Raw genomic sequence first — 26,439 nt, forward strand, 5'->3', positions numbered from 1 at the left:
TAACATCTGAAATAATGGGCCATTCAGCTAAACATCTACATACAGGTTCCAGTCAGGCCTACAATTGTGATCTGACATGCAAAAGAAAAGTATAAATACACTAAAAAGGAAAAGAATCCCACCCTGAGAGATTCTTGCATTGTTAAGACATGAATGCATCTCTATTTGTTGGCTATTCTGTTGTTACATTTGAAGCAGGGCCTCTCATATATGCCAAAGAGAAGACAGCCAAAATTAATCCTGAACAAGATAATACATGTGATGGATAGAAAGAATAATTTCTGTTGGAAGTGACCTACAATAATCATCTAGTCCGAGTGCCTGATCACTACAAAGCTGACCAAAAGTTCAAGCATATTATTAAGGGCATTGTCCACACGACTTTTAAACACTGACAGGCTTGAGACATTGACCACCTCTTTAGCAAGCCCATTCCAGAGTCTGACCACTCTCTCTTTAAGGAAATGGTTCTTAATATCCAGTCTCAACCATCCTGGCACAGCTTTGAAATATTCCCACACATCCTGTCACTGGGTACAAGGGAGAAGAGTTCAGCACCTCCTCCTCTACTTCTCATTGGGAAGCTGCAGGGAGGGGTCTGTAAATCAGTGCCCTTTACAGAAGAGTCATCCCTGGAAGGGATGACAGAGATATTTCTGACTACCACCAAATATTTCTGTGTGGACATAGCACAAACCATAGATGAAACATTCTCTCAGCACCTGGATGAAAGCAACAAAGGCATGATTTATCTGCAACTGCTGGGAAAGAAACATCCTGACTAATAGAAAAAATGGAAACCTAATACTAAAGCTTTTGAAACAAACTGATGTGTAAGGTGTGAAACTAGGTGACTTTGTAGTCCTGTCAGAACTCATAAACCCATGGAGCCAGCTAGGTTCTGTCCTAGCATCATCTGTGTTGCTGTCAGCAGCACTGTAGCCACAAGCCACTACACCAAACAAAGTACTCTCAGAAATAAGACTGCTGGGAGAGCAGCGCAGAAACTGTACTTGAAAGTCACTTGGGTAAAGCAGAGCCAGCTCACTTAAGCAGTACTCCATCATAACACAGGTACATGAGATGCACTGATCAGAGGACAGCATCCATGCCCAAGGTGCAAACCATCAACGTTTTCTAGACATGCATAAACCAATACTGAGAAAAATCTGAACTGCCTACAACAAAACTAGAAAATCCATCTAAGGATAATAAATAGATGCCAATGAACACTACTGGAAGCCCCAGCTCACGTTTGGTACAGTCATCAACTCAAAGAAATCACAATCTAAATGAAAGCAACAGGTAGGTGGATAAGGAATATTATTAGCCCTGTTTCATAAATAGAAAAGCACTAAGAGACACAAAAGCTGGTTATAATTTCCACCATAGTCTACCTTTGTAATAAAGAACAAGTAAAGTAGAGTCAAGCTACAAGGGATCTAAAAAGTCTCACAGGAAAACAGGGAAATAAACTCAAGTTCCTCTTAGATCCAGTTCACTGTCCAAATCTTAAACCTCTCCTTCATATGTGGACAAAAAGCAACAAACACAATGCCAGTGAAGAAAATACAAGAGCACTCTATTAAGCATCAATTTCTCCTTTAGAAGCTGCACCCTACCCCACACAACCCTCATATGCTGGAAGACAAGTCTCCCATCTTGCTCAGAAACTCTATCCCATTGAACAACTTACCCAGCACTGTCAGATTTGAGCTCACATGTAGAAGAGAAAGAAATTTTCTTCCTATTCCTGCACCAGTCCCCGAATGCAGTGAAAACATAGCTTCGAGTGCCATCTAGAGGAGTGCATCTCTCTGCAGAACAGGTTTTTTGGTTAGCGATTTAACTTCTCAAAAGGATTTCCAAACTGATCTGCTATTTGTGAGCTCATCGCACTTGGAAAAAGCTGTTTGATACCGTTCTTGCATGCAAATATTTCTACAGCACATGGTGGAATATATTTGTTGGTAGAGGATAGCAAATCCATTAAATGGAACTAGTGAAAACCAGCTGGGGAGGGTCTACTTTGCCAGAAATTTGTATTAGTGAATGGAAATCTCAAAATACTAAGCAGCTTCTAGAAAGAAAACAGGGGGAGAGAGCACTAAAATCACCTACATCTTCCTCAATATGTTTGTGTGCATGTGAATACTCACAAAAAGTCAGAACTATCTGTAAATATAAGTACAACTCCTAAAAACCTGACTTAGTAACAAAAAACATTGATTTGTAACAATGGATAAAACAATCCAAGGAATCTTGGAAGCATCTGGATGAGACAGCTAAGAAGTAGTCTAGAAACCAAAAAAAAGCAAATTTGGTTGGGATCATCTCCAAAAGACCACATGGGGAAGGGGGCTTATTTGTATGGGTATTTGTGTGTATTCACAAAGATACAAATCAGTCCACACACAGAGAATCACAGCAGGTCCCTCTGTCATTCTTACTTAGCACAGGGCAGGGATGCAAAAGCACCAAAACCTTCCTCTGGAGGATGAGGATGTTGCACCATAAGGGGGAAGCTTGTACTTCCACTACTAAGTGCTCTGTGTGTGGCAAAAGAGATAGCATCAGAGCCACAATGGCATTGAATGAGGCCCTGCCAGGATGGGAGCATAGCCATGAGCTGCCACATGCATTTCAGAGCTGGAGAGTTCTGCTGCACTTTCACAACTCAGAGTGACAGAACAAGAGGTATGCCCAGCCCTTTCATAGAATACATAGAATACATAGAATAAACCAGGTTAGAAGAGACCTTCAAGATCATCACATCCAACCCATCAACCAATCCAACACCACCTAAACAACTAACCCACGGCACCAAGCACCCCATCAAGTCTCCTCCTGAAAACCTCCAATGATGGCGACTCCACCACCTCCCCAGGCAGCCCATTCCAATGGGCAATTACTCTCTCTGTATAGAACTTTTTCCTAACATCCAACCTGAACCTCCCCTGGCGCAGCCTGAGACTGTGCCCTCTTTCACCTTGAGCTCTCTTGCCTCTGCTGTTTATCAGTGCCAAAACAGGAAGTTCATTTGGTGACTCACCTTCAAGTGTCAGGCAAAAGTGCACAGTGCTGGTGAGGTTCACAGAGCCCTTGCTCCTGCTGATCCACAGCTGGAGCGCATGCCCTTCTTTCCTTTCCTTGTCACTTCTGAGAGTTACCCAGGGCAGAACTGCCATGGGGTGGTGGAAATGGACATAAGGTACAGATGGTTCAGCTTTATGGTCACTGTGTGTTTGCAGAAGAAATGCAGCCCAGAGATACAGCGATGGTCAGGGCCAGCACTAGGAGAGTTCTAAAGGAGAAAGGAGAGTCTCCAAGCATTGCCCACAGTGCAGGTGAGATGCCTTTGCCCCAAGAGCATTCATGCAGCAGCTTCACCCTTCTTTCCCCATCCAGTTTCATGAGGTCAACACACAGACATACAAACATCCCCAGACACTTAGGGGTCCAGAACAGCTGAGCTGGAAGCTGGCCCCAAAATTAAACCCCAAGCATTTAATCTCTGGTAACTATCTTCAACACTTCAATAGTGGTATTTTCCCTGTACCTCTAACTCCTAAATGCTTTTCAAAATCTGCCCTCATTATTGTAGGTGATTGCTTATACTGCTTGAATCTTAAAGTGGCCAGAAGTTTATTAAAATATGCCATAACATGTGTAAGCAAACACTTTTAATGGAACATTAAGGTAGAAAAACACAGTTTCCTAAGTACAGCAATAATCATCCGCATCTCTGCTGTATTTACATGTGGTTCCATCTTCCATGTTTGCTTCAATCAGACAGTTTCTGTATGCATTTCATTAACTCTGCAATGAGGCAATCACACACAAAAAAGGAAATGATACTAACGGGTTTGCAGCTAGAGTCCACTACAAGAAGTCCTTGTGTCATCAATCAACGTGGACACCATACGGAAGCCATTTCACTAACAAAGACATAAAGAAGAACTTCTTGTTTTGCACAGAGAACAGGATTAATAAGATTTTTTGCTTCTATTTTAAATTTATACTTCAATTCACTTCAGAGTCTGCCTTTCCAGTTACAGTCCTTCTGTCCCTGCACATCTTCCAGATTCACTGCATATTTGGAATTCCAGTCCCGCTCAAAAAGGTTTTTCAATTGTTCCTGGATAGGCCTTTGCAGGTTGGTTGAATTCTGTTTGATAATTAATCCCACACCAGCTGTAGTAACAAAGTAATCTTCTGACCAATTGGAAGTCCCTGTGCAATGGAAAAGTAGCTAATTAGAAAACATTCATTTCCCAGTGTTCTGTTTGATCTCCATACTTGTTAAGTTGACACTGCTTGTGCAGCTGATTTGCTGTACAACTGCAAATCTCATTAGGACCAATGAAGCAGCAAGAATCAGGTCACCTCCTTCTTACTCCAGACCTCAGGTTTCAGAAAGTCACTATTAACTGTGACCCTGAAGCTTCATAACATTCTGTGGCAATGAAGAATGAATCTACTCATTGTAAACACAGGAACAGATTGAAACATTTGGGTACTAAGAGAGGTAAAAGCCAATATTTGATAGGGGTTCCTGTGTTTAAAAAAAATCCAAACCTTAATGTATATAATTCTCTTTGCCTGTTAAAGGAAAACAAGAGGAGCTCTTCCAAGCTTAGCACACAATGCCCACTTTTAAACCAGACAAAGCTGAGAATCCAGCTGTAGACATTGTGTGGGACTTTCCCCAAAGCTACAACAATCCAGAAAATTAAACACTGTAAAAATTACATTTATCACTTAGTACATCTCCTGGCGTTTGCCTTAGCCCGAAAAATCTACTGTCAAAACCAGAAGGTGCTTAGGCATGAAAACAAATTAACTGCATATCCAAAAGACAACTCAGGAAGAAACAAGTTCTGTTAAAGGCAATTGAAGCTGAAAGTCCTCAGCACTTTGGCAGAAGGGCTATCTGCTGGTTTGCTTTGCTTGGAGGATAAGCTGACTGAAATGGCAGAGCCTTTTCACATTCCCTTTTTTGAGGAATCCTAACATAGGTCTGAAAAATAAACACTCCTGACTTTCAGGAATTATGCAGCAATTGACATTACTGTTTTCTCATTTCCTTTCCTTGAGTTCTGTTCAACAAACAGTGTGGGGAATTAATCCCTCCCAGCAATTTCTTTTTATTAAAGCACAATAACATTACATACAAGAGCATTAGCTGTCACATCATCATTTTGAGCACAGTCTGTGGGATGCCTACTGTGCTTGTCACAGGCTGTGCACTCAGGCTTGTCATGCTCTGTTCTTAACGGTTCACAACCATATGAAGTAATCTCTTACTGAACTTGACCTACATTATTGTCTGCTCTTCTTAACTATGGTTCTTTATCCAGAGCACATATCCTGATAACACTGTAGACTCTGGTATGTTTATGTACTTTGCATGGCAAAATGAGGTCTGTTTTGATATCGCAGCCCATCCTATCTCAGTCTCAGCTCTATGGATCCAAAGATCCTGTAAACGTTTGGAATCATGGAATACATACCAATATAGGCTACTTTATCAGTGACCATATATTTGTTGTGATTCACTCTCCCATGTGGAATATTTGTGTGATTCAGAACTGGAACAATGAAAACTTTCTGGTGAGAGAGAAATTAAAAACATAAATAGAAATACCAGAGTGAGGAACAGACTGAATAATTGAACAGTGCAGATTTTTCTGTATTTTCAAATAGAGCAGTACAGAAAGAACAGCACTACAGAAATAACACCACTGTTATTAATGCACTATAAAAAAGGTGTTACTCTTATCCAAGAGAACTAGCAAACAGTACTTCCACTGTACATAAAATTGGATAAGCAATTGAGATTGGATAAGGATAATGTTTGTCTCACAATGTTCCATTAGTGGCACAGCTATTATCATTACAGGGCAGATAATTAAATGTCGTTTTAGGCAGCTGTTTAATAGATCTTCATTTACCACTGATTGCTGCTCTTATTTTGTGCTAGAATGGGCTGATCACAGATATGAGGGGTATCACAAGCAACTGATAGTGCCTAACTTTTTCTGTTAACTCTACTACTAAAATCTACACTTCTGTTTCTTTTCTTCTATGACTTCCACACCATCCCCACTCCACTTGATTGCATTCCAGCCTGGTGCTTATGGGCTGTGAGTAACACTTTGTGTTCAAATGGGTCCCTTTGTATATGCAGTCAGCAGGGCTCTCATTTGCAGAAAACGGACAGCAATAGCAATTAGATCCATTTAAGATAGCTCCATACAAGAAAAGGTCTATGTGAAAAGCACCAGGTTATCATATAAACTGTTACCATCATGGTGCTCAGCAAAACTGACCGCCTAGATAATGTCACAAGTGCTACAGCTAGGCACATATTACTAGTGGGACCTCACATATCCTCCTTCCACTTGGGCCTTATTTTCTCAAAGACCTGGAAGAATCTGCCTCTCTAAAACCAGAGACTTGCACCTGCAACTGACAGTGTAAACTAAAAAAATCAGTGTGGGGCCCATATGCTCAGGATGTCTTTCCAAGATCAGGTTTCTTATCATACCACGTCAACACTGATGTGGGCGTGTGGGTTGTTGAGAGCACGCAGGGACCTCAGATAGTAGAGCATGGCTGGGTCAGAGTGAGTCCAGCAGCTGACCAGAAGGTGGATTTGTACTCTGTTGTTGAAAGCTGCACATCTCAGAGCATTGTCAATGGCTGGCCAGTATCTAGAGAAAAGCAGGTGGGTAGAAAAAGGGATACTTTTGAAACAGTTTGGTAGAAAGCTGTGACAATAAACTGAGAATGAAGGTGATGCGGTGTGCAGATGGCATCTCTGATGTCTAGTAAGAGGAGCACTTGCACCTTCACAGGGCGTATGAATAAGTTTTCTTTCTTCTACCCAGCCAGTTCTTTTCAGTGTGTTTTGGGACCTTCAGTCTCTGCTAAATAAGGTTTAAATTTATCAAAAAGTTTAAATCTTAGGAAAGTGCATGTGCACAGATAAACATACACAGCATGGTGCCATCATGCTCATTTCCTTAGGAAACTAAAAATAACAACAGCAACTTTAATGTAAAACCATATCATAGAGAACAAAGTAGAAAGGACAGTGCAAGCCCCTGAGGAAAGCCTAAGAATTCTGCAGAATATGGCCATTTCAGGATCCTGGAGACTATTTCAAGTGTCTACAATGATCTTGTGCCATCTGTCAGCATGGACAGGCTCTATCCCTTGTTAATATGCCTAGTTCCCCCAAGGTAACAAACACTGCTGTGCTCTCATGAACATGGGGCTCACCAGTTTCCTGAGACTTGTGTTGACATTAGCTCAGGTGAAATTTTTTACCACCCTTCACCCAACTACACAACACAAAGAGTAGGTCAATGCACATCCCAGGACTAATTAACTTCAAACCATTTCCATTCCCTAGATCCCAACAAGAGGCAGAGAAACATCATTAGCACAGATTGGAGGACTGATACAGAGAGAGGTCCAGCACAGTCCCATGCGCAATGATGAATTAATTTGCTTAACTTAATCCTTTTGGTACAAAGGTACCAGGTACAAAGGCCTGAATTCTCTAACCCTCCTTTGCACATCATCCTATCACAAACAACGGACCTGCCATGTGCTTTCAGGCTCAGGCTGACTTGTAGATCCTAAAAGCATGGGGGGAAAGTGCTATTTAGCAATGCTATTTTTAACAGTTTCCATTTTTTAAATGTATCAGTTTCTAGTTGATTAACACCCAGGCATTAGGACAGCAGCTTTGTTCCCTTGGCCTCAGCTGCTGCAGGAACCTAACCTGAACTAATCAGCCTCAATTCATTGCACTACAGCTGGTTGCTGTGGAGATAGCCCGAGGCTTCATAGTGCTTTCCCTAGGCTTTTCAAACTCTTGTTTGCATCTGAGCGGGCCCTACATGTCACAAACGGTAGACTAAGGCTTCAGATGAAGAATGAGGAATATTAACATGCTCATTCCTAAGGGGGAAAAGAAACTTTCTGTGAACCTGTTCTTAGCTAAAAGCAGGAGATGAGAAACTGAGAAATGCAACTGTACAACACAGAAACCAAAAATCCTCTGAGGTGTTTGATTTGTAAAAAAGATCCTTTAAGTGGAAGCTGGTCTGTGAGATTTTTGTTTCAAGGACAGTGGAATTACTTGTGTCTATCTATTACCCTACATTCTTCCTGCTATCACATACATGTGAACAACAGAAGCTTTACATTGTCATGCCCCAGGACATGACACACAGCCTAATTCTAGCTAAATGGCAACCTAGAGCTCACTCTATTCTTCATAAGCTATGTTGCACATAGTTATTTCCCTGGAACTTCTTTCTCAGTCAGATTCTTTAGCCAACTGGAAAAGTCAGAAATGTTATAAGCAGATAAAACTCAGAGCACTTGGATCCATGTAAACATCCTCATTCAAGCATTTTTAAGAGGATTTTGAGTCATAGAGAGTGAGCTCATGACTGACTGACTTTCTATATTCCTCAGATTTGAGTTTATGTGCAGAGACTGCATAATTCTGCTGACATTTGGGCAGGCCAGTGGGACCATGGCAGTAGTCTATCACACACAGTTTGATCACTCCAGACCACAACTTAACCCTGATTTTTGAGAGATGCTGCTGCATGCATCCAGCATGCTTCAGGAACTTGGATGTCCTTACATGAAATTATTTTTTTTTTAAAGGAAAATTAAAGTCTGCGAGTTTATTTTAGAGACTGTTTCAGCTATCACTGCAGAGATTAGCAAGGGCAGTTCAGGATCACCCTCTAAACTATAGGTCAAGTACATCAAACAAGCAGCAGAAGTCAAGAGTCTTCAGAAGTCAAGAACAGAAAGACAAAAATGGGAGCAGAAAGAGGGAGCAAAGCAGGATTTCCTCTAAAAGTCTTATGTCAGATACATTTCTACTGTACCCATTCCTTTCTCTATTCATAAAGTTGCATTTTGAAGGGACCTGTACATGGCTGTCCCTAGTCTGGCGCTTCATACTCCTCTTGCTGTGTGAGAAGGACAGGAGGCTGCTTTAAACCACTAGCAAAGTACATGGGCAGTATTGGATACCACCCTTCCTGTAGCATTAGTATTTGCACAGTGCGTGATATGGTCATGAATAGAGAGTAAAGGCTCAGTTCTCTCCACTCTAAATATTTTCATCGCAGAAGGGGAAGAATAGTGTATTTTTCCTTTAAATAGTGCAATCAGCTGATTTTCTCCAGATGAAAATTGTACCTTTCTGGATGAATGAAACGGCTGGTAGGGAAATACTCCATAACAGAAACATAGACAAATTTCTGTGCCTCACTGATAATACTGGTTATAGAAGAGAGGTCATAGGTACGACCTTTTGGACAAAATGCTGGAGGAGAAGCCTGTAAAGAAGAAAACACACAGGTCAGTCATTTCATCTTTTTTCTTTTTCTTTTTTTCTTTATCTTTTTCTTTTTCTTTCTTTTTCTTTTTTTTCTTTTTTTTTTTTTTTCTGTCAGACTGTGATTCATTTGTATTCAGGTCTGGTCAGTTTTCATTACAATACCACAGAGCACTTGAGGTGGACCACTACTGTACCTTATGTCTTTCCTGTCCTGATACTTTTTAATATGTTGAGCACACAGGTGACTAAATTAAGTCTATGCCCTGTTATTACCATACTATCTGATGGCTGAGGCTGGGCTGATCCTTATTCCTTGAGTAGCTCCAGAAAACTTGTTGAATAAATTATTATCCAACTGGAACACAAGTAACTGAGCACTGCTGAGGAAACTCTCCTGTCCAATGCTTAAAAGTAGTTTATAGTCTGCCATTTTACTTTAAAACATACTTACAGAAAAATAGGCTTTTGTTAAGATTCCATTGAACTCTACTTCCAGAGGCTGTTGCTTGTTAATGTGGGTAGAATAATTAAGAGGCCAAGGAAATGGGATGGTAGCATTAGCATGTCCAAGATCCCAGTATGTACTAAATGTTTTCCAGAGGTCTTTGGCTAAGCAGCTGCAGTTATATATCACAGTACCAAATTCTTTCACCTGAAAAGACAGCAAACTATGTCACAGCCCCAGAGAAAGTGACCTCCAGGGGTTTTTTTTGCTGGTTCTCCCACTCTAACAATATTTTACATTATTATTATTGTTGTTGTTGTTGTTGTTATCTATTAGCTGCTAGAACATGATTTTTTCCCCAGATTTTTGAATATGCAGCAGCAGAGTTTACCTGAGATAAAGATCTCCAGTCCATATTTGCACTACCAATGTATATGTGTTTCATGTCTACAATCCAGAATTTGCTATGCAACACTCCTCCTGCCAAACGTCCAAAATTAATCTTTTTTACATGAGCCCCTGAAGAAAGAAAGAACGTGGGAAAAGGGTTTAAATACAGCACAGAGATTATAGTCTATACTGCTTGCTGGCAGCTAGGACACTCATGGATGTATAATACAGCAACCAATAATTACCGAAATTCACAATCACTCATTCTTGGGCACACAGTGCCTTGCAAAAATATACAAAATATGGGCTTCAGAAAAATGCTTCAGGGCATGACAACATGCACAGGAATCACGAACTAGTGAACACATAATGCTGTAAACCCATACAAATATCATGCCAGAACAAGCCTTGGACACCAGTTTCTTTCAGATGACTTTTTGCAAATGACTGAAGTGGGATAATTACCTTGTTCCTCTAAAAGTTCAAGGTCAGTTGAATTTGTAGCCAGAGTCGGCACACTTACTGCAACATACAAAGAGATGTTCTCTGCGAGGAGTTTTTCAAACCTCTTCAGAATATCTTCACCCTGCATGGCACAGTTGTTATTTTTCATATTCTGTCATAGAACATCTAGTAAGATAGATGCAAGTATCATGTTACTAATGGATGCTTCATTTGAAGAACTCTAGTGCAAGGTCAGAGATTTCACCTACTTCAGCAGTATTTCAAGCAAAGAAATTTTAAAAAGAACAAAGATTCCAATCCAATGCATGAACCAATGTTCATTTTCTATTGTTTAAGGCTATCAGATGTAAGGTTTAAAAGGACGACCACAAACATCACAGACTTCAAAGGTGAATGGCCCAGTGAAGATTGCTTGTTGGATGTTGACGCTCAACAGATAAGCTCTATTGTTTCTCCCAGAGGATAAAAGTAACAGAAGCTATCCTATACTAAGCTGTCAGCTGTCCCTTTAGCAGTGACAGGGCTCTGCTTTACATCTGTCACTTTTACATCTTCTAATGGGAGGGAAATGAACCATCTTACAACATCAGAACCATATGGGGAGGAAAACAAGGAGGGTGGTCCCAGAGCCTATGAGGAAGGTGTGGCAGAAGAGAGACAGAGGCTCTGCCCACAGCAATCAACAGGCCAACATCTAGTCTATCAGCAAAGACCATGATTCCTAGCACAAGGATAAACTACATACTTGGCTGAAATAGGGTGGCCTTGTCTCTTCTGCTTTTGAGAACAGTCCCCCAGAGCCTGTTCAGGATTGCCTGGGAGGTTGTCAGCTGCCACGGGCCAAGAAAAAGCCAAAGAACAATTAAACACGATGGACAATCACAAAGTGAGCCTGTGCTGTGACCTCTATCATTTACTTTTGGTGGTGGAGTCAGAGGGGCAGGAAGCCTAGCTGCACAGGGTGCCCAAGAGGACAACCCTGCAAAGGAAAGTGAATGACCTGAGCTGCTGTCCAATGGCATGGTTTGGGGACATCTGCAAAAGGGGTGAACACAGATGTTGTATTCTGATACATGAGGGAGAAGCAGCCTCTGAAGCAGTCAAAAGTGCATCAGACTTTGCCTTCCACTCTTCCAGCTAGCCAATGGGAACTGGCATGTTCAGTTGTCTATAGACAATCCTGTAAGCTCTGCAGCTGTGCCACTGACTGCCCCTACCACAGGCTGACCATCTGTAGGGTAAGCAAGTGTGGTTTGAGGCTGACCTCTGGTTGCTCTAAAACACAGCACAGAAGTATTCAGAGACATGGACAGAGCCTACATGGAGCTTAACTTGAGCAAAGGAGGAAAGTTGGTGTGCTGGTTCAGGCCAGCATGGAAAAACCTTTCTGAGTTTGCAGGAAGAGTCAGGCAGTGTCTCTGGGAGACAGACCACACAGTCAGTCTGCCATCTGCCACATGTACATGTGACATACAACCATAGATGTGCTTGTCATTGCTTTTCTCCTACCTGCTTGGAAGATGAATCATTGACATGGACATCCTTCCCAGTAAGAGACCAATAGTAAGAAGCCACATGAATTTTTTCTTGGGCTATATCAAGGAGTCTCATCCAGGCTTGGTACAAGGGTTTGGCTGCAGTGCTATTAATCTCAAAAGGTAAGTCATAAGGAACGTTTTCCACAAGTTCAAAGCTGAAATGTCAATTGCATATTGTGAAGCAAGTGATTGTGACACAAGCAGGAAATCAAGCACATGCCAGGCCATGCAGCTGGCCTTTTTGGTCATCAACCTCAAAAGCAAGCAATCTGAGCCGGACAAAGAAGCTGGGAGTACTTTCTCCCCAGTTTTTATAGCCAAGCATATATTGTACCTAGTCCTCCCAAATCCAGAGAAAACCCAGAATGGTTTTCTCAGTAGCCATTACAAGCTTTTTATTTTGACATCCTCAAGATGAGGAGAAAAGTATCCCCCTGGGTATGGATGTCACTTTGGTACCCTTTCCACTCTCCGCCAGGATACCCACTTCCTGCTCCAGCCTCCGAAAGAAGGTGAGTTCAGTGGAGGCTGCTTTGCCCACTGGTGTCTGCTGCTTCCCACAGAGAATGTCTGGAGGTAGTGGATTAGCAACAGCTGTGCTGAACACACAAGTGCAGGATCAGTAGTAGAGCTGTGACACAACCCTTTGTGATGGCAGTTACAGATGACCTAATTACTAATGACCCAATGCCTAAACATCACCCCTTCTCTTCCCAAATTAATGGTACTTTGTCACTTACTATACAAAAAACCACAAACAACTCCATGCTGATATTGTAACTATTGAACCTATTGAATCTGTTTCTCCATCTGGTGATTACATCACCATGTGCCATCAGACCTGGCTTACCTACAGGAGTCATTGCATCTATTGGAATCCGTTTCAATTATAGTTGTTGCTGGGAGATCTTCATAGAGTACTTCTTCCTCCTCCAACTCTTCATAAATGCTGACAACTGCTGCTTCTGAGTTCCAATGTACCATACTCTCCACTCTCATGAAGTAAACAGCCATCAGGACAAGACCAAGAATCAAAATTGCCCCTAAAATTTGAAACTAGGACAGAATCCAAATAGGAGAAGATTTGAGCGATTACTGAATCACCAGTATGTCAGCTAATGGATGACCACCTTGCAGGTGAGTAAATCAGAATCTTTGAATAATAATTCTGCTTTCAGCTACTGGCAGACACTAATCTTAAAAGCACCACTGAAAGTGAGGAGCACAAGCTACATAAGGCTTGGTTTATGTAAGATCTGGATTTATTTTTTAAACTTAAGCTAACCTTGCTTATGTGAAAATACACAAATCTCATTTATCTGTGTGGAGGGTGAATAGTATTTCCTTGTCATTCTAGTGTGGTGAGTTAGCTCCATTTCACTTTTTCTGTACTTCTATATTTTTCCTGAACATAGAGTATAAAAAAAAAAAATAAAACCCCCCTGGCCACCTGGTATAGCCAGATCTGGAGTCCAGCCACCGACATGCTGGAACATATAACACCAGGCTCTTTATGCTGCCCTATACTGAAGGGGAAAAGACAGCCGCCAGTGCAGATCATTTCCCCTCCACAATTACTGTATCTGGCTCCTGATGGAAATTCTTGGGAGCTAAGACTCCCTATCACCCTGTGATAGGCAATGTACACTTCAGGTGAGCTTTTGAACCTGCAGGCAGGAGAAGAGAGTCTGGAAGTTGTCATGAGGCTGCAGCTATAAATGCAAGCTCCCAAAAGGGCACCTGTGAGAACAGCACAGAAACAAGTTGCCTCTGAAAGGATCTATTTCAGTTTCTATATGGACAAAGTTTCTTACTCCTCATCTTCTCTGCTTTTCTTGAGATCTACAGCGCTGCAATCAATTCAGACAGTAACTTGAATGAGAAAAAAAAATTTTTAAACTTATTATCTATGCACATTTTTGCCCTCTGTCTTGTTTCCCTCTCGTGGAGCACCCAAACACATCCATTTTTAATCATTCTGCATTTCATCCTGTGAGCACGTTGGCAAGACTTCAACATCACAAAGGTATTAGAAGATGTACCTAAGGAAAAAGACCTGCTTTGAAGGCAGATGCCCAGGTGCTCTAGGCATGCAGAAGAAACAAATAAATAAATGATGTGCTAATGGTGGAAGTGGGGCTATTTGTATGAGCAGGGTTCACTGTTGTGAGCCAGGGCTGCAGAATTAGGCTCCACATTAATCCCTCTCCACAAGGTTTCATCAGCCTGCTGGATAAATCAATGAGGGTTTTGTCCCTCACTTGTTTACAAATAGGATCGAAACCTACATGGATTTTTAAAATGGGCAATAAAATCGTTCTGCTTAATCTGTTATTTCTCTTCAGAAACGTCAGTGTAATCTCAGCTCTTGTAAGCAAATGTAGTGTATCCCAATAATTACCATTTTGACGTCTTTTAGATTGTTCATGCTTAATTTCATGTTGGAGGACTCATTAAACATCAGGGATGGTTTCAGTGCTTTTTTCACAATCTGAAAAACAGAAATGTATGCAAGGGGGAAAATAAAGCTTTATGGCAACATGTGTACAAAGCCAGTTACAGACTCAAAATGCAGGTTACTGCCATCGCTTTATACAGTGCTCTGACGTTTAAGTACAGGTCTGTGCAACATCCTCACTGCATTATGGGTCTTGAGTGACATTAACAGATTTAAAAGTGAGGAGAGACAGGTCCCTGCAGTTTTTCCCTGGTGCTGTCTACACAAAAAAATCACTGTAGTAATTAACATGTAAACAACTGCACTGCTGCCTCTTCACGTTATCCTTCAGCACCCACTTCTGTCCTGTTGCATTTGCCAACGAGCAGTAATCAAGCAGAGGAGCCATGGGTGACAGTGTTACAGCATCAGTGTTATCCTATGTGTGCCTGTTAGGCTCCTGCTCTCTTCCTAAACCCACAAGTTGTCTCCAATGCCAATGTCTCTTCCAGAAGTGACTCTCTTAAGAGGACAAAGAGCAGACTGAAATATAAACTCATTTTTCTCCTCTGTTGCAACTATGACCCTAGAAAATAAGTTAATTCCTTTTCATCCTCAGACAGTATTTCTCCAATCTTACGTTATCACCAGCAAAGGCAACCACAAGAGCAAAGACCAAAATACACTTAAATTCAAAGATGATGGTAGGGAAGGGGCCACTTGCCTGGTTTGCTTTCTCTAAAGGCTACACCAAAAACTTCACATATGCCAACAGGTCATGACTCTGCATCAGCTGAGATGAACTTACTCCATAGGAGTCAGATGTAAATTTTCATGCTCAGAAGCAAGAAGTACATCCAAGTGTACGGTAGATTGCAAAAACATGGCACCAGATGATACCATCACCTGTTCAATTCTCAAACTACTGTTTCCAATCCCTGAGCCACTGGGTGTTTGTAGCCTGGAGGATGAACATGCTGTAAGGGTATCAGATATGCAGTTGCTCTGTGGGTGGCCACGCTGAAACCAAGTTTTAAGTGGCAAGGATTGTGATAGGTTTGTCTGATCCATCTTACTGTGCATTCACAGGTACTATCACCTGAACTGCATGAGCTCATGGTGTCTGCCCTGTCACACCAGTAAGATACTCAAGTCCATGCTGTGTCCAGCTCCTGCTCATTCCTATTCTGTACAGATGCTGTGACCACATGGAACAGGCATAGACACTGTATGGAAATAGCCCCAAAGGCTTTTTGTGGGACCCAACTGACAAGAGCTAGTGGGGCTGAACCAGGTGGCCCATGGCTGGGGAGACAAGGGAGGGGAATCTGAAACAGTGACTTGTGGGATGTGGAGAGAGATGTGAAAAGTAAGGACTCAAGGTGAAAGTCTGTTTCAGAGTCTGCTTCTTGTTATTATCAGCTGTACTCACTACAGCAGTGCCTACTTTCCAAGCCAGTTTTACTTAAACTTTTCACTGCTGACCTCAGATCCCAGATGAAAGCTTTTACACTAGAAACAGTTACAAACGCTTGCAGGAAAACACTCATTCTCCCAGCCTTGGAGAAACTGAGCTGCTGCCAGCAGTGAAGGACAGTTGGCTATTCCCTGGTGAATGTTAGGTTCCCATGCCCCTGAAATGTCAGTTCATGCTTTAAGCACAGTACAAAGACATGGTATTTTACCCAAACAGCTTACTGCTCAAGTAGAGAGAGGAAATAGAACACACCACGCAGAGTAAGCTGTGTGGCAGCAACACACAACTTTCCTCACCTTGAGAGAAAGCAGCCAAATAGCAGCCCAGAAAAACTGGTGGGAACAAGAAGAGGAGATGGCATGAGAGAAGATGCTAAGGAGTGTGGTAGGAAACTGAGGCAAAGGGATTCTAAAGCACAAGGAGGAGAAAGGCACCTCCTCCCTGGGGGTGTTCAAGGCCAGGTTGCATGAGGCCTTGAGGAGCCAAGTCTAGTTGAGAGGTGTCCCTGCCCATGGCAGGGAGGTTGGAGTAGATGATCTCCAAGGTCCCTTCCAACCTAACCCATTCTATGATCTGAAAAACAACATCAGCAGCCCTTTAGTCTAGGTCAGGAGAGTGCAGATAGGTTGCAGGTCACACTCAACAGCTCACTGCTTTGGCAGCAGTTGTCCCACCCAGCTGGGCTATCCAGTAACAGACAGTTCCCCACAGCTGCCCTGGGTTGTTCTTATCACTGAACCAGAACCTGAGAGGTGCCATCTTGTCTCTCTGACCCCAAAGCTATAAAGTGCTCCCCACAATACATTCAGCAACACAGTCAGTGTCAGTAAGGATCTGCAGCTGTACACGCTCTTAAAGCTGAGTGATGGCTTTAGAAGTTGTGAGAAACAACTTGTTTCAGTTCTCTTTTTCAGCAAGTTACAAAATGGCTTCGAAAAGCAGCATTTATCTTAAAATCTGAAAGCAAACAGGTCTCATATGCACCATAATAGAATCAGCTACCATTTGGTTCAAACAAAGTCCTTCTTGATATCTATGCCTGGGACAGATTCCCAGCTACTATACAGAAGTCATAAAACCCACACTAAAATATGCAGTTTAATTTTCAAGAAAGAAAACATGACAGACTCAAACAGAATTCTTACTAATAATATTGTAGCTGGCCAGTAATTAACTGTGGCTCCCTCTAAGCTTTCAGGGCTTTACTGGCTGCCAGTTTCAATGACTAAAGTTCATCCAAGAGTAATAAATACAAGTGCTGCTTAGGGTTGCTTCAAAGACTAGAACACAAGTTAATACCACAATCTTCTGAGAATGTTGTTTACATTAGGCTGCTTTCTCCCTGCTCCCCAAATAACTTGTGGTACTCTTCTCTATCAGCACCAAACTGGCAGATCTTGGATTTCAAATGTGACTTTTCAGAATATAAAATTCTCCCCAGAAGCTGTTTGATGTTCGTCAGATGACCAAAGTGCATTCATCTCTCTATGATCACCTCCCAACACTCCAAGATGATGGCAAATGTACTTACCATCCTCCTGTGTTGATGACCTCCTGTAGTCTGATGTTACTCCCAACTGTACTTACAAGAGGCAGAGTACTTGCTTTTCCCCAGCAGATTTGTTTCAGTTTCTTCTGTTTTTTCCCTTCCCCCTGCTGCAGATTACTTCCTCTTAAACACTGAGTTTCACAACATGCACTGATAAGAGTCCCAAGTTATCACCAAGTTGTTATTACCTACCTAGTTCTTAGACTCCAGGTCCCAACCTCCACCTACTTGGCATAACTTTTTACAGTGCCTGACCTGTCTCATGCAGTTGAATGGCTAAGTTCTTACTGCCTTCACTGGTTTAAGATCAGAGCCTAGATCCACCCTAGAAGACAATATCTGATAGGAATGCTTGACTTCAGTGCAGTCTGCATCCCAGGCACAGCACTGCTTCATTTTAAAAACCACCAGTAGCTTCATTTTAAACCAACAAACCCTCCAAAACTGACTCTCTTGACCCACTTCCTCTTGAGAGCAATTTCCTGCCCAATCATCCTTGGGCAAATAAGGGAGCAAACTAGGTGCTTTCAAATAATACAGTTTTCTTCTTAAACAAAGGGTGCTCAGAAGTGCAGTCACGTTGTTGAGAGAGAAGATTACATGCAGTGTTGAGTTAGAGCAGTTTCTAAGAAACGATGTTTCTGCACCTCAGTTGACACAACACAGAAGGGCAACACTGCTGCTGTTCTCCAGGCAGTCACTTGTTCTCCTGAACCAAAGGAAGTAGTTCCCTAGTTCAGTATTTAAGGAAGGCTGCTGTAGGGAGATAAATAATGGAGCAACAGCTGAGATCCAACAAGAATCATAAGGCATTGTCTTATGTCACAGTAAACTGCTGAAGATGGAAAAGCTGGGAGAAACCAGAAGACAGGTCAAATACAGCAGAGAGAGGCCATTCTCTGGGAAGCTGAAAGTGTCATGAATTGCCTGCTTCCCCTGTGACCAAGATGCAAGAAGCACCTCCAAAAAGGCCAAAAGTGAGAGAAAATAAGACAGTGGAGCAGATAAGATCATGGTCTGACCTACCAGCTCTCTCCTGAATATACTGCTGTACGTGGATCACTTGTCACTTGAGCTACTGCAAATCTCTGTTAAAGCAGGACTTAAAAACAAGTCAAAGGCACCACCATGCCTTTAGACTCAGGTTGCCAGAAAGCGGGATCCTGCTTGACCAAGACTTCATCCGCCTCAGGTCTCTGTCAGGACAAGAGGTGACACCAGCAAGCCACCGTGCTAAAGGTTCAAATCACCTCTGGGAAGTGCCCTTGTCCTTCTGCTGACAGCAGTGGCTGAGCATCCAAACGAAGCATTTTGGCTAAGTGCCTCATAAGCCCCATCAGCATGTGCCCAACATGTCAGCAAGCTCAGCAACAAGCTGACTTGCTCTGTTTATATGCAGGACTCGAATCCTGGCATGAGCTATGCTGACCTCAATCATGGAACCTCCCACTGACTTCAGTGAGTTCACAAGCAGCAGCACCTTCATATAAAGTTCAGGACTCATCAATTATTGCCCCAGTATCACCAGTTTAGTTCCAGCTGTGAAAGGCTGGGTTGGATCAGGGAGAAGAGCAGCATCCAGAAAAAGGACATGAATTTCTCCTCCTCAGCAGCTCTCTAATCACTTACAGCACTGATATAATCTCATTCTCCTCCTCCTTTCCAGCATGCAAAAGCCTGGTTTCCTCCTGCTTATCTGATCTCACATACCAGCCCACCATCAATTACACTTTTCTCATATGACTACCAGTGTTGTAGCTTTGAGGGTTTAAGGATTGAAGTGGGTTTGTAGAGACAATATGATTTATTTGGCCGAATCGTGCAACTGGAGAGTGGAAAGAAAATAGATTGTCAACTTTAGAGGCAAACAAGCAATCATTTTTATTCCTCCTCTTCCCTGTCTCTCAGACAAAGCTCCTTCTGCTAGTTGCTCTGACTTGCCACCATCCCACACACAGAGTAAATATATCTCTCACTGTACAGTTAGATATCACTCTGTGGTTAACATACTCCCTGTAAAAAGCATGCTTGGACTACAGTTTGTTAGAAGAGTGCATTAAACAATACAGTGAAAGATCTTTTCATGCTTATGTGGGAGACTCACTAAGAAGAAACTGACAGTTTAACACATTCTCATCTCCGAGAGCTAATAATAGACAAAAATATCTCTACCACTGCAGGGATAACTACAAAACTACACTTTCCATTTCATGAGGACTGGGTGACTGGGCTCCCAACACCAGCAGCTGGCAGAAGGATGGGAGGCAGGAACAGCCAGGGTCCTTACACTTGAAAAGAGAAATGCTCCATTTATACTTTGTGCTAAAAGACTGTACACTCCCATGTGAGCTGGGGGGTGGGGGAAATAGAAGCTATTTCAGGTCAAGAATTGGGAAGTGATTCAGCTGACAAGCCTACAGAAAATTTCAGTCTAAATAAAATTGTGATTCTTTTGTTTGGAAATATTTTTAAAGACTTACTCAGCTTTCACTTCTTAACTATCTGATAAATCCACTAAAATACCTAACCACAGATGTGAATCATTTAACTTGAAATACTTAAATTCAAATATTTAACATTTATTTGGAATAATGTTTTCCAGCCTATACTATCTATACTATTACACTTGTCAGCTGTATTTTGTTTGAAAAAGCACCTTGACTGGAAAAAAAATATCAGTTTCAATCTTGTCACTCCTCTTGCACGGTACACAGTCTCCAGCTGCACACAGGAAAGGTGACCTACAAGCGTTAGGAAAAGCTTCAGTATGAGCTGCCTGCCTTGAATGCATCTGGCTTTGTATTACAAAATTTACACTCCTCTTTGACTTCCAAGTACCTGGCGACCCAGGAAACCACCGACTCAATGCAAGTGCTGTCCTCATGTCCTCCTGAAGACAAAACTTTTTTCTTGCTTGCACAGAGGTTCCTTTGTTTCTTTGCTTATACAGAGGTGAATATGTTACAGGCTGGTGGATGTCCGATTGAACACAAGCCACCAGTGTGGTCAAGAAGGCCAATGGCATCCTGGCCTGTACCAAGAACAGTGTGTCCAGCGGGAGTAAAGAAGTGATTGTGCTCCTGTACTTGGCCCTTGTCAGGCCACAGCTTGAGTACTGTGTTCAGTTATGGATAACACAGTACACAAAGACACAGAGGTCCTGGAAAGAGAAGAGCAAGGAGACTAGTGAGGAGTATGAGGAGCAACTGAGGGAACTGGGGCTGTTTAGCCTGGAGAAGAGAAGGCTAAGGGGAGACCTAATTGTTCTCTACAACTACCTGAAAGGAGGTTGTAGCAAGGCCAGTGTTGGTCTCTTCTCCCAAGTAACTAGTGCTAGGATGAGAGGAAATTGAGAGGAAGTTGTGCCAGGGGAAGTTTAGATTGGATATTAGGAAAAATTTATTTCCTGAAAGAGTGGTGAGGCATTGGAACAGGCTACCCAGGGAGGTGGTGGAATCGCCATCCCTGGAAGTGTTCAAGAAACATGTAGATGTAATGCTTCAGGATATAGTTTAGTGGTCATGGTAGATGGGTTATGGCTGGACTTGATCTTAAAAGTTTTTACCAACATTAATGAATCTGTAATTCTATAACCCATCCTCTTTGAGCTTGCCCAGCTGTTAGTGCAAGGAAGACAGATCCACTCCCTGGGTGAAAAGTACCATCCAAAAGAGTTACCTGCTATCTATAGTTATTTCTCTGCTAAAGCCACAGGTCCTCTGGCTGCAACTGAATTTCACCCATGCCTCTGGATCTTTCCTTGTCTACAAAGTGTACCAGGTGGACACCACCTTTTGTTTTGCTCCTTTGTTTGGGGGTTTTTTTCTCTTTTGCTTCCTATGGTTCCTGTGAGTTGGATGTAGATGGAGGCAGAAGCATCAGTATTGAATAAACTTTTTCAGGCACCAACTCTTTAGGCAAGTACAGTATTTCCAGCAATTTCTGTTCCGAGGAGGAAAAAACTGCTTAAGCATGGTAGAGTTCTTGTAAGTACTGTTTTCTTACATTCATTTTCCTTTGCTTCCCTCGCTCAGTCCATGATTCACAGTCCCAAACAGCCAAGTCATTAAACTGGCACATTTTTTTCTAGATAAGTGTCAGGCATGCTCCAAATCTCTGCAGGGCTGCATCCAAACACTTGTACTGCTCTTAAGGAAAGAAACACACTCCACAGCCAAACCACCCACAGTTGCCCAACGTTGGTAACCCCATCCCACCAGAAAAAGCTGAGACAAGTAGAGCTTTTCTCTTGAACAGTTCACAAACACCCTTGTCAAAAAAAGGCACAATCCTCCCATGCTATCACATGGGCAGGACTCAAAAGACCTATTGGTAGATCTTCAAGCAATGTTACAAAAATGAGACCTTGTCTCTCTGATGACTTAGAAGATTTGCTCTAAGGAAGGATCCTGCAAACCCTGCTCAAGAAAATACTTCCTGGTGTTCCCTTCTGCACACATGTGCAAACCCAGGCTCTATTTCCCAGCACAGATGAGGGTGTTGATGAACCAGGCAGGATTGCAGCTGAACACTCAGCAGGAAGATGCACAGAGGAGATCATTACTTCTACCATCTATTCTCTATTTTTAAATTCTCCCAGATAGCAGCTTTCATTACATTGCAAATAGTTTTGGCTGCGGTTCCACTGCCTCTTATGTTGATTCAGTCAGATTGTTAAAAATTAATGAAGTGGATGCACTATTGATTTCAAAAGGGCACTTTGCCTAGCATCCCAGCTCAAATACCACTCAGTACTGCTGAGGAAGCCTGTGGAGAGGCAATACAGTTAGTGTACAACCCAGCCCTCTATTTTGAAGAGCAGAAAACCTTCTCTGCAGACACAGCACACAAAAGTTAAGCATAACAAAGCTTTCCAAGAGTGGGAGAAAAATTACTGTTTCTTTTTCAAACACAATAGCCTTCCCTAAAACTTTAAGCATAAAAGGTCTCATACTCAAGTATCTGATGCAAAGATCACCAGAGGATGGACAATTTCCCATTGATCCTGGTTAGGTAGTAATATTGCTATTTCTTTTTCCCTTTTAGTTATTACTGGCAAACAATGCAATGCTTTTATCAGCTACATGGACTATTTCCTACAGAAGCTGTGCAAATGCAGAGGATGTGGAGGCAGAGTCCCACACTGCAACAAATAGAGTGGGGGAAGTGAGAAGCACCTAAAGGCTGTGTAGAGGGGAAGGAGGGATTAATGTTATTTCAAAAGTGCCACAAAGGATGCAAAGGTCAGACAGAACTTCAGGATACAAAGAGGACAGTGATGGAATGAAGGAAAAGACAAAAAAGAATTCTGCAGACACACAAATTTCAATGAAAAAAAAAAGTATGTAATATTTTTTAAATTATAAAATATAAAATAATTATGTACAAATAAAGTGAGAGCAAAAGAATTAATCATTTCTGTCCATATTGCTGGAGACTGTCCTCATAAGCCCCAGACCCCTGAAGCCCCAGAGCAAGTGAAGATAAAGAAGGAGTTTGCTTTGGTTGATGGGGAGTGGGTTAAGGATCAGTTAAGCAACCTGGACATCCATAAATCCATGGGTCCTGATGGGATGCACCTGCAGGTGCTGAGGGAGCTGGTGGAAGTCCTTCCTAGGCCACTCTCCATCATCTTTGGTAAGTTGTGGGGAACAAGGCAGGTGTCTGGGGACTGAAGGAAAAAAAAAAGTCACTCCAGTCTTCAAAAAGGGCAAGAAGGAAGACCATGGGACTAGAAACTGGTCAGCCTCACCTCCATACCTAGGAAAGGTGATGGAGTAACTTATCCTCAGCACTGTCTCTAGGCATACCAAGGATAAGATCAGCATGGTTTTAACAAGGGGAAGTCATGTTTGACCAACCTGACAGCCTTTTATGAGGCCATAACCAGGTGGATAGATGATGGTAGAGTGGTGGATGAGGTTTATCTTGATTTCTGTAAAGCTTTGACACCATCTCCCGCAGCATCCTTGCAGCTAAACTGAGGAAGTGTGGTCTGGATAATCAGGTGGTGAGATGGATTGTGAACTGGTTGAAGGAAAGAAGTCAGAGAGTTGTGGTCAATGGACAGAGTCTAGTTGGAGGCCTCTATCTAGTGGAGTCCCTCAGGGGTCAGTACTGGGACCAGTACTATTTCAATGTATTCATCAGTGACCTGGATGAGGAAACAGAGAGCACTGTCAGCAAGTTTGCTGATGACACAAAGCTGGGAGGAGTGGCTGACACACCTGAATGCTGTGCTGCCATTCAGCAAGACCTGGACAGGCTGGAGAGTTGGGTGGGGAGAAATTTAATGAAATACAACAAGGACAAGTGGTAGAGTCATGCACCTGGGAAAGAACAACCCCATGGACCAGTATAGGTTGGGGAGTACCTGTTGGAGAGCAGCACAGGGAAAAGGGACCTGGGGGTCCTGGCAGACAGAAGGATGACCATGAACCAGCAATGTGCCCTTATGGCCAAGGCCAGTGGCATCCTGGGATGTATTAGAGGGAGTGTGGTTAGGTCAAAGCTCTCCTCCCTGTTTTGCCCTGGTGAGACCACATCTGGAATATAATGTCCAGTTCTGGGTCCCTCTGTTCAAGAATGACAGGGAACTGCTTGACATAGTCCAACTCAGGGCCACAAATATGATGGAATGGATCATCTCCCTTATGAGTAAAGGCTGAGGGACCTGGGGCTCTTTAGCTTGGAGGAGACTGAGGGGTGACCTCATTAATGTTCATTAGCATGTGAAGGGAGAGTGTAGCAGAAGGACGGAGCCAAGCTCCTCTCAGTGATGTCCAATGATAGGACAAGGGGCAATGGGTGCAAGCTGGAGCATAGGAGGTTCCACGTGACCATAAGAAACACTTTTACACTGGAACAGGCTGCCCAGAGAGGTTATGGAGTCTCCTTCTCTGGAAACATTCAAAACCTGCCTGTGTGACCTACTCTAGGTGATCCTGCTCTTGCAAGTGGTTGGACTAGATGATCTTTCAAGGTCTCTTGGAACCCCTAACATTCTGTGATTCTGTGAATCTAATAATGTTTTTCTATAACCATGTAACTGCTGGGCAATGATCATATCCAGGCTGGATTTAACTACCACTGTTAATTATGGCAATGATATAAAACAGTACTAAAAATTGAAGCAAATATCACCATAACATACTCAGAAGTAAGACCAACCTCAGGTGATGGGTACCTGGTGACTTCAAAACTCTAAGTAGAGGAGGCAGGGAAAAGAAGACCCCTATACTACTGGCAGGGGATCTGTCCCAGCCATAGGTATCACCAGGATGGAGTCAGATGCTCTGCAAGTCTTCAGCTGCTGACAATTCTTTCATTAAACTGTCATTAATGGAAATGTAAACAGGCAGTTCAAAAATTTAGTCCACCAAACACATATTCTCCCCTGCCAAATCAACACACAAAATCATTGTCACATGATAAAAGAATGATTTATTAGAGCAACTTTATGATAAAATTATATAAAATAACAATTTGGTTTTTTAAAGTCATCCACAATATCACTTGAAACAAAATGTACAGATACTGCCTATAATTCAAACAAAAATAAATTACCATTAAAAAAAAAAAAAAGAGGCAAATGAACAAACAAACAAAAAAAGCATGAAAAAAGAAATCAGGGCAGGAGAAATCAATCAAAATTATACACAGCATTTCAAGAGGGTGTGGAAAAGAGAAAAACCATGAATCAATTCAAGTTATACAAACGTGTTTCAGCTTTACTCTCAGACAGCTCAGCTTGCATTTGTGTTGCATGCAAATGGAATGATCCAGTGAACAGTTCAGAACAGCAGAATCAGCAGCATAACAACAGCAGAGAGTGAAATAGGCACAATTCAGCACGGGGCACATCGAAAGTGAACAGGTAGTTCTGTCTGGTCTTTGCAAAAGTTATACACATCTACAGAACTTCAAAAATAGCTAGTGTGATCTGCAAACCAAGAAAAAACTAGCAGAATCTTGCACTTAAATACTTTACACTCTTTTATCTTTTTTTTTTGTCTCCCCTCCCCCCTTTTTTTTTTTTCAGTAGGCTGTATGTAAACATTCCACTAGCTGTACCTTTACTAGAACACTCAAAGATGATGCAGACGTTCTTTCCTCCTGGAGCACAACTATGACATGACATCAGCGTAGATACGTTTATGTCCTCGCTCGCAAAGCCCGCACACACTCGCACAGAAGTTACATTCACGCCATCAGAACAGAGAAGCAGTTTCTACATTTGACAGCGTCCAACTGAGAATATGGTTTTCAAGTATAGCAGAAGAGCTGAGGGCTGGGATTTTGAAAGGTGCTCACAGCGTCAGGCACCCAAAGCATATGGAAACCCAAAAGGACCTGAGCACTTGCTTCCCTAAGACTTTGAAAATCCCACCCTTCGTTACATTTCTTTAGTCAGATACAAAACACATGAAAGCAATGTGGTATGAGAGTGACCCACAGGCAAGCATCCCCCCCTTATCAAGCTCAATGAAAGGACCATCTGTAGCTCATGGCAGTCAACAGGTATCTTACAATCCTGAGCCACCCTGATACACCACCACACACCTGTTAGGTTCCCAGTGTAGTCACAGAGGCATGTTTTCATGGTTGCATACAGTACTGCTTGTAAGAATGAACAATCAACACAGGAGTCATAGTCAGGTGGCTAGCTCTTTGGCTTATCTGGAGTAGACAAGTGCAAATGGGGTTTACTTCAGAAGCAGTGAATACACGGAAAGATGTGTTGCGTTTCAGTATTG

At 42.3% G+C, this 26,439-nt stretch overlaps 1 protein-coding gene across 1 annotated transcript; it reads right to left on the reverse strand.

Moving 5' to 3' along the window:
• Window positions 1-3,978: 3,978 nt before the first annotated feature.
• On the reverse strand, window positions 3,979-17,772 carry PLD4 (phospholipase D family member 4). Its single transcript, XM_009904710.2, has 11 exons — window positions 17,666-17,772; window positions 14,622-14,711; window positions 13,071-13,276; window positions 12,192-12,375; window positions 10,683-10,803; window positions 10,219-10,346; window positions 9,834-10,034; window positions 9,241-9,380; window positions 6,551-6,716; window positions 5,514-5,610; window positions 3,979-4,233 (listed from the first exon to the last, which is right to left on the reverse strand). The coding sequence occupies exons 1-11, from the start codon at window positions 17,666-17,668 to the stop codon at window positions 4,034-4,036; spliced, it is 1,536 nt and encodes a 511-aa protein (XP_009903012.2). The 5' UTR covers window positions 17,669-17,772; the 3' UTR covers window positions 3,979-4,033.
• Between the last annotated feature and the right edge of the window lie 8,667 nt (window positions 17,773-26,439).

Source organism: Dryobates pubescens, chromosome 5 (genome assembly GCF_014839835.1).
Source record: "Dryobates pubescens isolate bDryPub1 chromosome 5, bDryPub1.pri, whole genome shotgun sequence".
In the NCBI taxonomy this organism is placed as follows: Eukaryota; Metazoa; Chordata; class Aves; order Piciformes; family Picidae; genus Dryobates; species Dryobates pubescens.

What these genes read in the sequence shown, in the direction of transcription:
- PLD4 (XM_009904710.2), bottom strand. An exon ending in ATCTAAAAGACGTCAAAATG is followed by an intron (nt 13,277 to 14,621) that starts GTAATTATTGGG and finishes ATTCTGTCCTAG; the next exon opens with TTTCAAATTTTAGGGGCAAT. An exon ending in ATGATTCATCTTCCAAGCAG is followed by an intron (nt 10,804 to 12,191) that starts GTAGGAGAAAAG and finishes TGTGCCATGCAG; the next exon opens with GGTGAAGATATTCTGAAGAG.